This window comes from Camponotus floridanus, unplaced genomic scaffold, assembly GCF_003227725.1.
Source record: "Camponotus floridanus strain SB8 unplaced genomic scaffold, Cflo_v7.5 scaffold17, whole genome shotgun sequence".
In the NCBI taxonomy this organism is placed as follows: domain Eukaryota; kingdom Metazoa; phylum Arthropoda; class Insecta; order Hymenoptera; family Formicidae; genus Camponotus; species Camponotus floridanus.
The window spans coordinates 2510585-2522692 of record NW_020229292.1 but is presented as its reverse complement, the minus strand read 5'-3'; the positions used below and the strand labels follow the sequence as shown (position 1 = coordinate 2522692).

The window sequence follows — 12108 nt, the reverse complement described above, 5'->3', positions numbered from 1 at the left end:
TTAGAATTAATAATTAGAATATGTGCTAATTTTTATTGGCAGCATCAAGTTTTTTTAATTGAAATTATTTTTTAAAGTTGTTATCTATTATTTTAACTTGTCACTGCTCAAAACACGGTTAATTAATGACACATATGTTACTAATGACACATGTCATTAATATCACAAGTAATCCTTTGTCGAAAGTAGGAACTGTACGTTTCCTCTTTCTATGTGTTGTGCATGTACACGTGTATTGATGATGATGATAAAGACATTTCTTAAATGAAAATTTCGATTTCACGATTTTACATCATGATCCGTTCATAAAACACGCAGAAACACGAAAATAAAAATACTTTTTTTATACAATTCAAATTTTTATACAATTTATTGGCTTTATCGATTAAACCTAGTAAAATTTCGGTCCGTTATTAAGGTCTGATAATCTGAAGATCAAGATAAACTCTCATTTGTCCGATTTGTGTAGACTCTGCGTGAATTTGATGCGAGGCACCCTGTGTCTCTTGATTAGATGTCATAATTTTTACTTGCAAAATTTTTTTATTCTTCTTCACTCTCATAAATTTACGCTACCTTACATTAAAATCTATTATTTCCAACTTTCTCTAAATTAGAGTTAAGCTTAGAGTAAACTAGTGTATAACAATCATCATCCTCATCAATAGATTTATTTTTGCAAACAAATATTTAAAAAATGTTCATCTTTATCAATATTTTTTTTAATAATAGAAATTCAATATATATAGTTATATTTATTATATATAATTTAAAACATATTTAAAACATATTTATTTTCTGCTGCGACTTTGCACAGCAAAATTATAATATACTTGATGGACTGTTGGAAGCAGCGCGCTTGCTAGATCTCCGCGGGAGATTGCAATTTGATGCCACCTGCGCGTCGAGAAATAAATTTTTATAACGTAATGCGTCATAATTCGTAATACATTGTTAACATCGCGCTGAAGAAGACTCAAAAGATAATCCGAAACGTTTGCTTTTCATTATTGTAATTTTAAATTTGAAATAAACCAATAAAAAGTAAAAAAGAAGAAACTGTTGTTTCTTCCCTGCGCACCAATCATCGCGCTGTGGCTCTTATGTGCCAATTTCGATTTAATTTCTAATTATTTGAATCAAATTCCAAATTATTAAAACATATAATAAATGATATATTATAATAAAATTATGTTTAAGAAAAATAAAAAAAAACAGGAAAATGTTTTAATCGAAACAAAGTATTAAAATAAGATAAATATAGATATAAGATAAAAATAAGATAAATAAGATAAATATAGATATACAGGGTATATTTTAAAAAACTTGCACTAAGCAAATAACGTTATTCCTGATTAAAAACTGAGTCGAAAAGTCCTGAACCATTTTTTTCCAAGATTCATTAAATAATTAATCAGATTTAAGTATTAAAAAGATTTCTGAAAAGATAAATTGTTTAAAAATTAACATAAAACAGTTAATTTTTTTGCTTATCCAAATCTTCATATGTTGATAACGAGGAAGTTTGTCCTTTTATTGGCGCAATTTTATTCATTAATTACTGCTTTATTAAGCATTATGGAAAAAAATGGTACTTTCAGGACTTTTCGACTCGGTTTTTAATCAGGAATAACGCTATTTGCTTAGTGGGAGCTTTTTAAGATACACCATGTATAAGTAATACAATATAAAGAAATAAAAGCATATTTACACGCACTGAGAAAGGATCAAAAGATAATCCGAAACGTTCGCTTTTTATTATTATAATTTTAATTTTGAAATAAACCAATAATAAAAAATAAAAAAGAAGAAATTATTGTTTCTTCCCTGTGCACCAACTAACGGGCTGTGGCTCTTATGTGCCATTTCGATTTAATTTTGAGTCAAATTCCAAATTATTAACAAATATTGAGAAAAACTCTCTTAGTTTAAACATAAAAAAAGAAGATAAAAGGCGGTAGAGAGCATAAAATTAATCGTATAATAATCGTATAAATTAGTTTAATAAGATAATATAGACCGATAAAGAAAAGCAAATCAAGTACAATTTGAGTAATTACAAATAAAAATAATATAAATAAATATAATAGCGAACGTTTCTGGCTCTTGCTTCGAGCCTTCTTCAGCGCAATAACAAATAAGATATAAATAATGGTACGGTGAGGACATAATAGAACTAATATAAAAATAAATGATAATGAATATTATAAAAAACATGAATCAAGAACGCAATGCCGCAAAGACAGTAATCGCTTGTCGAAAAAATAATAAATCTCCATGACGTGAGATACAGGAACCTTATTATGCAAGTACAATAGATGCTGAACGAAAACTCGACAGCAGTACCAAATGCAGCCTAAAATTTGGCACTATTAGATTGAATCATTAATATGATATAAGAAATTATCAAAAAATACTCACGAAGAAATCGCTCAGCAGTAATATTAAGGGTCGGAAGACAATAAGGTTCGACATAAAGATCGGTTACTGTGTAAAAGTGCCAGCGAGATGGCTCGTATATATACCTAAGCATGACTTTCAAATTTTCGGTAACTTGTTTATAATGTCAAGATATAAAGACGGTAAATTTTCTGTGTCTGTCTGCAAATTTAAACCATTCTTTTGTCTCTTAATAAACAACATTTCAGAAATAAGTCTTTTATAATAAGATGAAGTTTCGTCTAAAACCTGAACATCATCCCAACGAAAGTCATGATCACACTGCAGTCTATGACTTGTGACAGTTGAAGGAGTCACATGATTCCTGTTAATCTGAGATCTATGTTCAAAAATTCTTGTCTTCAGCATTCTCGAAGTTTGACCGATATAAGAAGCGTCACAATCAGAGCAGTTTATTTTGTAGACTACGTTAGTTTTGTAGTTACTAGGAATGTAGTCTTTATGCACTTTTATAAACTTGTTTAGTTTATTTAAACTGGTGTAGGAAAGTTTAATATCCAAGTTTTTTGTGATGTTCCTAAACTGTTCTGTAACATTTGGTAAATACGGAACAGTGAAATAAGTGGGGGAACTATTCTGCGTCCCATTAACAATGCGACCATGACTACCGATCAAGAATCTCAGCTTCTTATTCATGACTTCAAAAATGACGCTCAGCGGATAGCAATTGTTCAAAAGGATTCTAACGATAAGATCAAGGTTTTTGCTGTGAAATCTTGGATGTGATAAAGAAAAAGCCCTATCAACAAGGCCGATTATCGTGCCCCTCTTCTGGCATAACGGGTGTTGGGAATAATAATTTAAATATCTGCCCGAAAATGTAGATTTATGAAACCAGTCAAAAATTAAAGCATTATTTTCCACAATTATAGTTACATCTAGGAAATTGATTTTTCTGTCAACTTCTAATTCAGATGTAAATTGTAGTCTGTCATGAAATGAGTTAAAAATAGAAAGAGTCATGTCAGTAGAATCGGAAGGAACTGTCATTAAAATATCGTCAACGTATCTAAAATAAAAACAGGGGGTAAATTTGAGCATATTCAAAGCATTCTTTTCTAGGTCTTGTAAGACAATGAAGTCTTGTAAGACAATGATGTTGATTGATCCTAACAAGTATCCTAACTCACATTCGAACTTAAATGAGTTAAGGAACAAATGGTTTGTCAACCTATCTAATGTGAACATTCCGGTTGAGATTCAATGTTTTTTACAACTGGGTGAGAATTTTAGCCTTCCTCACATCAACACTCCCAAGTTAACTATGGAATTCATAAAACATGTAGAATGCAACTTGTGGAAGATTCCTCCTGAATTAAGAAACCTTATTAGAGACAATTCGAAATCCATAATTAAAAATATTTCCTCATTTTCTTATCCTAGAAATTTACATAATGAATGGTTGATGCGTCTTTATTCGACCACAAAAAATTTTCTCCATAATAACAAAGATCTCATCCTCACTCGTGCTGACAAGGGTAACGTTACTGTAGCTCTCGATAAATCCGATTATTTAAACAAAGTTGAAGTTTTGCTCCGTGATGAGAACACCTATGTAATAATCAAAAAAGATCCTACTAAAAAATTGATTTTGAATTTGAAAGAACTATTATCTAGATGGAAGAATCACGGTTATATCTCTAATGTAACTTATAAATCTCTTCTGTTCACCGATGGTACCTTGCCTAGAGCTTATGGTTTGCCTAAAATCCATAAGATTGACATTCAATTCAGACTCATTGTTTCTTCTATTAATAGCCCACTTTATTCTCTCGCATTGTTTTTGCACAAGGTCATAATTAAGAACTTGCCTGTTGCCTCTAGTCAGGTTAATAACAGCTTTGATTTAGTACATAATTTGGCGAATGTCCATATGGATGATAACTCTAAACTGATCTCTCTGGATGTCATTTCCTTATTCACAAATATTCCTATTGATCTTGCTCTTCTCAGCGTCTCGAACAGATGGTGTTTTATACGTGATGCGTGTGATCTGCCCGAATCCGAGTTTTTAAATGCAGTCAGACTAGTTTTAAACTCTACTTTTTTTACTTTTAATAACATCATATACAAACAAACTTTTGGTACTCCCATGGGATCTCCTTTATCACCTATCATAGCAGATATTGTCTTACAAGACCTAGAAAAGAATGCTTTGAATATGCTCAAATTTACCCCCCGTTTTTATTTTAGATACGTTGACGATATTTTAATGACAGTTCCTTCCGACTCTACTGACATGACTCTTTCTATTTTTAACTCATTTCATGACAGACTACAATTTACATCTGAATTAGAAGTTGACAGAAAAATCAATTTCCTAGATGTAACTATAATTGTGGAAAATAATGCTTTAATTTTTGACTGGTTTCATAAATCTACATTTTCGGGCAAATATTTAAATTATTATTCCCAACACCCGTTATGCCAGAAGAGGGGCACGATAATCGGCCTTGTTGATAAGGCTTTTTCTTTATCACATCCAAGATTTCACAGCAAAAACCTTGATCTTATCGTTAGAATCCTTTTGAACAATTGCTATCCGCTGAGCGTCATTTTTGAAGTCATGAATAAGAGGCTGAGATTCTTGATCGGTAGTCATGGTCGCATTGTTAATGGGACGCAGAATAGTTCCCCCACTTATTTCACTGTTCCGTATTTACCAAATGTTACAGAACAGTTTAGGAACATCACAAAAAACTTGGATATTAAACTTTCCTACACCAGTTTAAATAAACTAAACAAGTTTATAAAAGTGCATAAAGACTACATTCCTAGTAACTACAAAACTAACGTAGTCTACAAAATAAACTGCTCTGATTGTGACGCTTCTTATATCGGTCAAACTTCGAGAATGCTGAAGACAAGAATTTTTGAACATAGATCTCAGATTAACAGGAATCATGTGACTCCTTCAACTGTCACAAGTCATAGACTGCAGTGTGATCATGACTTTCGTTGGGATGATGTTCAGGTTTTAGACGAAACTTCATCTTATTATAAAAGACTTATTTCTGAAATGTTGTTTATTAAGAGACAAAAGAATGGTTTAAATTTGCAGACAGACACAGAAAATTTACCGTCTTTATATCTTGACATTATAAACAAGTTACCGAAAATTTGAAAGTCATGCTTAGGTATATATACGAGCCATCTCGCTGGCACTTTTACACAGTAACCGATCTTTATGTCGAACCTTATTGTCTTCCGACCCTTAATATTACTGCTGAGCGATTTCTTCGTGAGTATTTTTTGATAATTTCTTATATCATATTAATGATTCAATCTAATAGTGCCAAATTTTAGGCTGCATTTGGTACTGCTGTCGAGTTTTCGTTCAGCATCTATTGTACTTGCATAATAAGGTTCCTGTATCTCACGTCATGGAGATTTATTATTTTTTCGACAAGCGATTACTGTCTTTGCGGCATTGCGTTTTTGATTCATGTTTTTTATAATATTCATTATCATTTATTTTTATATTAGTTCTATTATGTCCTCACCGTACCATTATTTATATCTTATTTGTTATTGCGCTGAAGAAGGCTCGAAGCAAGAGCCAGAAACGTTCGCTATTATATTTATTTATATTATTTTTATTTGTAATTACTCAAATTGTACTTAATTTGCTTTTCTTTATCGGTCTATATTATCTTATTAAACTAATTTATACGATTATTATACGATTAAATTTATGCTCTCTACCGCCTTTTATCTTCCTTTTTTATGTCCAAATTATTAAAACATATAATAAATGATGTATTATAAAAAAATTATGTGTAAGAAAAATAAAAAAAAAAAAACAGGAAAATTTTTTAATTGGAACAAAGTATTAAAATAAGATAAATATAGAGATATAAGTAATACAATATGAAGAAATAAAAGCATATTGACACCTATCAAAAATTCTAAAAATATAAATAAAATGATATAATTCTTTAGTAACTTTTCATTTTAAATAAGTCTAACAAAAACGACTTTCTTTAATATATAAAAAATATTTTTATATTTAAATATCTGTTTATTCGATAAAATCAATCTTAAAAATTCACTAATATATGTTCGTTTATATTCATATTCTTTATATTCATATTCTCGTGTACATGTTTCTGATATTAGCTGCGACAAGAACAATCATATTTCGCGACTACGCGAGTCCTACGAGGATTTTTAACAGAGAAGAACTGTTTAGAAAAATCGTATTACAGATAGCGATATACGATCTAGCTGCCTTAATTAAATGTTTTTGATTCGTTCGTTCGCTTTTAATATATATGTATAATGTTAATATATATGTATAATATATATATGTATAATGTTAATATATATGTATAATATTTAATATATATGTATAATGTTAATATATATGTAGTATATATGTATAATGTACACAATACAATTTAATAAAAATAAATGCTATATAAAAGAGCATTGGAAAAAGCAGGCTAAATTCATATAAACATACATATCTCAAATTCCAGAACTTCTACGAAGATACCTGTCGCATGTTTAGGCACAATATTACGCTATATACTTTTATACTGCCTATCATTGTAATGCGGATCACGAATTCCGTACAAAATTCAAAATATATCTTCGCATTACGAGAGTAAAAACGCGAAATTATTCATTATATTAATAATATGTTCATTATGTTCAATTGTTCAATATGTTTTTTATCCTGCAAAAATTAAGGAATTGCCAATTGCCAACCGTTGAAAATTTTCCCAAACAAAGGCTTGAAAGACACTGAAGGTCTTCAAATGAACGATCGACCAAATTTTCTTTAAATAAAGTTTTTAAAGAAATGCATTTTAATTTTGTAAACTAAATCTAAGATTTGTAAGATTGTATGAGCCTAGAAATATTTTAAATGTGGTAATACACATGATTATAATAAAATAAGCTTCCAAAGTCGCGCTTAAATGCAATCCTTGTGTTACTTTTGAATTTAATTTAAAACTATACGACACATCACAGATCATAAATTATGGTAATTTCCGATTCCTCATTGTACAAATAATGTTATTATTGATAAAGATTCTGTCATTTATATAGATTCATTGTCATTAATTTTGCGATCTTTCCATGAAATTTTAGTTATCTATCGCAATAATTGATAAATGACTATGAAAAAGTCATACAGCAGCAGTAATCAATCTATTTGTTCTATGCATGTCAATTATTTGTTTTTCTCAAGCGTAAAAATATTGCAACATTTATTAAGCATGATCGAAGAAAATTAATTTTAAAAAATAAGAAGATAACTGATTTTCAGAGTCATGAATGTATATATAAGCATTTTCAGATTCGACAAATGCAAACGGCAATTATGTCGCTGACAACAAGTTTATGTGCGTTACTGCTGCTGCTCAGCAGTTCATCTGCAGAGATTTTCAATAAGTCGTGGTGGAACAGCACTGTCTTCTATCAGGTTTATCCGAAAAGTTTCTATGATTCCAATGGTGATGGCGTAGGCGATCTAAATGGTAAATATGTCAATCGTTATTTGTTAATATATATCGCATAAGATAAGAAGAGAAGAATAAATGAATTAAAAAAAAAAATAAGAATGAAGAATAAAAAATTATTACATTTATATATATGTTATAATTTTATTGAATAATTATTGCTAATTATATTTAATTAATTTCCGAGTGTGTAGGTTTATTATTGATAAATATTAATGGTAAAATCAATAAGTCAAGTATAGCAACATGAGCAAAATTTGAAATTTTGTTTTCCGATGTTCAGGAATAACTTTAAAGCTCCAGTATGTCAAGAATAGTGGCATCAACGCGATATGGTTGTCGCCCATATTTTCGAGTCCTATGGCTGATGGTGGATACGACATATCTAATTTTACGGAAATCGCTCCAATATTTGGTACACTAGAAGATTTTGAGAAACTTGTGATGAGAGCTCATAAACTCGGCCTAAAAGTGCGGCAGTCTGCCTACATGATTTTTTATATATAATATAAAATAATTTTATGTCAATCAATTAATTTATTCCAATCATAATTTTTATATATAATATAATTTGATTGTTCATATTATGATAATTAAATGTAGAGAATTATTAATTTTTTTTATAGTTACTTTATCATTCCTATAGGTTGTCCTCGATTTCGTACCTAACCATACGTCTGACCAGCACCCATGGTTCCAAAAGGCTCTTCAAGGCGATGAGAAATATAAGGAATATTATATATGGGCAGACGGTAAAAATAAAGATGACAAAACACCTCCTAACAACTGGCTCAGTCTATTTAATATTCCCGCATGGACTTATGTTCCTTCATTAAAGCAATGGTATCTTCATCAATTCGGTACAATACAGCCGGATTTGAACTACTCAAATCCGGAGGTAGTAGAGGAGATGCGAGTAAGTTTCAAAGAAAAATTCGATTATTCTAAAATGTTGTTATATATATTGTGTTTCCGGAAGAAGACTTTCATTAAAATATTTTTGTTTCTGGTGTTCCAGTCACATTAATATTATTTGTGTTTTAATAAAAAAAATTATTGTGTTTATAATTTTAATAAATTAGGTTAATAAATCTTGTCAGTATTATTAGTATAAAAACTAATATAATAATTTTTATTATTTCTATTAATTCAAAATGTTTAATATATTCTTTAACTTATTACTTGAAACACGATCTTACACACATATGTGTTACAAAATAAATTATATTATAATTTATTAATATTAATAGTTTGCATATTAATTCATTCTTTATTATATTGTTATCGTATTTATGCTTCAATTAAAAATTTATTATTTAATCTAGATTATAAATTTCTCAGATTTTAATTTATGTATATAAAAGTTTCAGTGAAAATTTATAACCGTAAATTGAATTCCAAATATAAATTTATGTTTAAAAACAAAGTTTTAACCAGAAGAATATATTAAGAAAGCGTATAAAGCATCTTGGACATTACAGCTCTTTAAGCTTATTCTTACAACTCTTAATGTTTCTTTTTCGATCGGTTATAGAACGCACTGAAATTCTGGTTGGATAAAGGAGTAGATGGATTCCGCGTAGATTCTGCCCCGTATATTTTTGAGGATAAAGAATTGCGAGATGAGCCTAGAAGTTATGCGCCTGATTCCACGCCGGATCAGTATACCTATTTAGAGCCTATTTACACTGCTGATCTAAAACCTACTTACGAGCTATTTGGAAGTTGGAGAAAATACCTAGATGGATATGCTGATGAACGTAATCTAGATCAAAAGGTCAATAAAGCAATATTATTCTTTCAAATCTATATGTTTTTGAACTTACGACTTATTGATTTAGAAAATGTGCTCTTTCTAATTTCTCTAGATGTTAGTGATGGAGACGTACAGCAGTTTAGAACATACATTAGAATATTATGACTATGATGTGTTGCCTTTCAATTTCCTATTTATTACAAATGTCACTAATAGCTCAACCGCAACAGATTTCAAAAACACAATAGACCTCTGGATAAACTCAGTACCATATGGTAAAAGCAACAATTGGGTGGTGCGTATTTACACGAAATCATCATAATAAAAAGATTATTTTATTTCTTCTTTTTGATGAAATTTAACAGATTTTCTATTGTTCTAACTTAATTACTTTATATAAAAAAAGCTTTATAATTTTTATTTATATTGAATATTTTGTAAGCATTGCATTATACAATTGTGAAAATAAATATTTTATTCCATTAGAAATAGTTTAAAAAAACGGCAGAATTTATTACATCTGGAATCATGAAAAATTTTTACTTAAATTTACAATGTTATAAATTTTTATCGCATACATTTTTAAAAACTTTTCTTTTTGAAAAAGAAAAATCCAAGTTGTACATATTTTTGTTTTCTCTCTCTCTCTCTCTTTCTCTCTCTCTCTCTCTATATATATATATATATATAAGATGAATTGAGAATATAATCTATATATAAATCAGTTACAAAGGCTTAATATTTTCCAAAATGTTGTTGTATTGTATGTTGTATTTTTGGTAAAAGATTTTTATTCAAATGCTTAATTCTCATATTCTACAATAGTTACATGGATCTTATTCATAAAAATAAACGTGACAAATACAATAGAATCTCAGATTTTGTATTATGTTATATAAAAATAGCAAATTTATTTTTTTCAATTATAAATGAAGTTTAAATAATATGAATTTAATATGAAAGTAATATTTTTTCAGTTGGGAAATCATGACAGGCCACGCGTAGCCTCGCGTTTTCCCGGCAGATTGGATCAAATGACCATGTTGTCCATGATTTTGCCGGGCATGGCAGTGACTTATAACGGCGACGAAATCGGTATGGTGGACGACAGGAATATATCCTGGGCGGATACACAAGATCCCTTAGCTCGCATCGCGGGCAAAGATCATTATGCGGCTATATCTCGCGATCCAGAACGAACGCCATTCCAATGGAGTGCCGAAGAGAACGCAGGTAGAAGATGAATCTTTGCGATTTATAATGTTTAATTAATTAATAATGTATTTCTAAATCTGAATCAATTAATTATTCGTTTCGGCAGGTTTTAGCACGGCAAATTCGACGTGGCTTCCGGTGAATCCAAACTATAAGACGTTGAACTTGCAGGCAGAGGAGCGTAGTTATCAATCACACTATAAAATCTATAAAACCTTAGCCTATTTGCACCGAAAGGAACCAGCGCTTACCCAAGGAAGCTATGCATCGTTCACGACGAACAATGGTACAGTTCTGGGTGTGATCAGAAGCAGCGATGATCGCACCGTGCTACTTCTGATTAATTTCGACGATTACATCCCTCAATTTGTTGATTTGTCAGATCAAGATCTTCCGAAACAATTGAAACTTCAGGTTTCTTGCTTTGGAACTCATTCTTCTCCAAAACAACGGTAAGGCTTTTTAAGTACTTTTTTAAAATTGTTTTTACACATACTTATAACTATAAATCTTATGAAGTAATAGTAAAACTTTTTGTTCGACAACGAGAATGATTTCTTTAGAAACGTTTAGCATCACTTGTAGTTTTATTAACAAAAATATGTTTCTTGTTAGTCAAATTTAAAAATTATAAACACTTTTCACTCTTTGAAAAATATGCTTTTATATTTTTAAAAGTGTTAGATAACAAATTTTGTTTTTAATTGATTGCAATTATAAGTATTGTTTGATTTCCGTTGTTTGATATTTATTTAAACCATATGTTGCTAAATGTATAATTATATACATATATAATTTATAAAAGAATCTCTCTTAGGTTTTTCAAAAAAAATATACTTTATGCAAACTATTATGCTATAAGCATTGTCTGGTGATGTTGACAAATTCAGATAATTTATTTTTATATATCTTTTGCAGGGTTAACATAGATAATATATATTTACCCGAGAAAGCAGCTGTAGTGTACACGTCTTTAAACATTCAATGAATATGCTACCTTCGAAGCACGTATTTAAATAGAAACTTTGTCGACTATGCTTTTAAAAATTATAATATTTCCTACAACGTAATTTCACTATGCTTTTAAAAATTATAATATTTCCTGCAATAAAAAATTAAAAAAAATACTTCATTTAATTGTGACTTTTTTAAAAGTATCCTTACAAAATTGAAACGTATATAATTTAAACACTTATAATTTTAATT

At 29.4% G+C, this 12108-nt stretch overlaps 2 protein-coding genes across 2 annotated transcripts; both read left to right on the top strand.

Moving 5' to 3' along the window:
• The first annotated feature begins 3553 nt into the window (after positions 1 to 3553).
• Positions 3554 to 5584, top strand: LOC112637479. The gene has a single exon (XM_025407285.1). It carries the CDS (start codon positions 3554 to 3556, stop codon positions 5582 to 5584), a length of 2031 nt encoding a protein of 676 aa, XP_025263070.1.
• Positions 5585 to 7745: 2161 nt separating this feature from the next.
• On the top strand, positions 7746 to 12004 carry LOC112637485 (maltase 2-like). The gene is made up of 8 exons (XM_025407311.1): positions 7746 to 7949; positions 8215 to 8402; positions 8578 to 8847; positions 9466 to 9708; positions 9800 to 9982; positions 10665 to 10920; positions 11009 to 11354; positions 11821 to 12004. The coding sequence occupies exons 1-8, from the start codon at positions 7778 to 7780 to the stop codon at positions 11888 to 11890; spliced, it is 1728 nt and encodes a 575-aa protein (XP_025263096.1). The 5' UTR covers positions 7746 to 7777; the 3' UTR covers positions 11891 to 12004.
• The last annotated feature ends 104 nt before the right edge of the window (positions 12005 to 12108 follow it).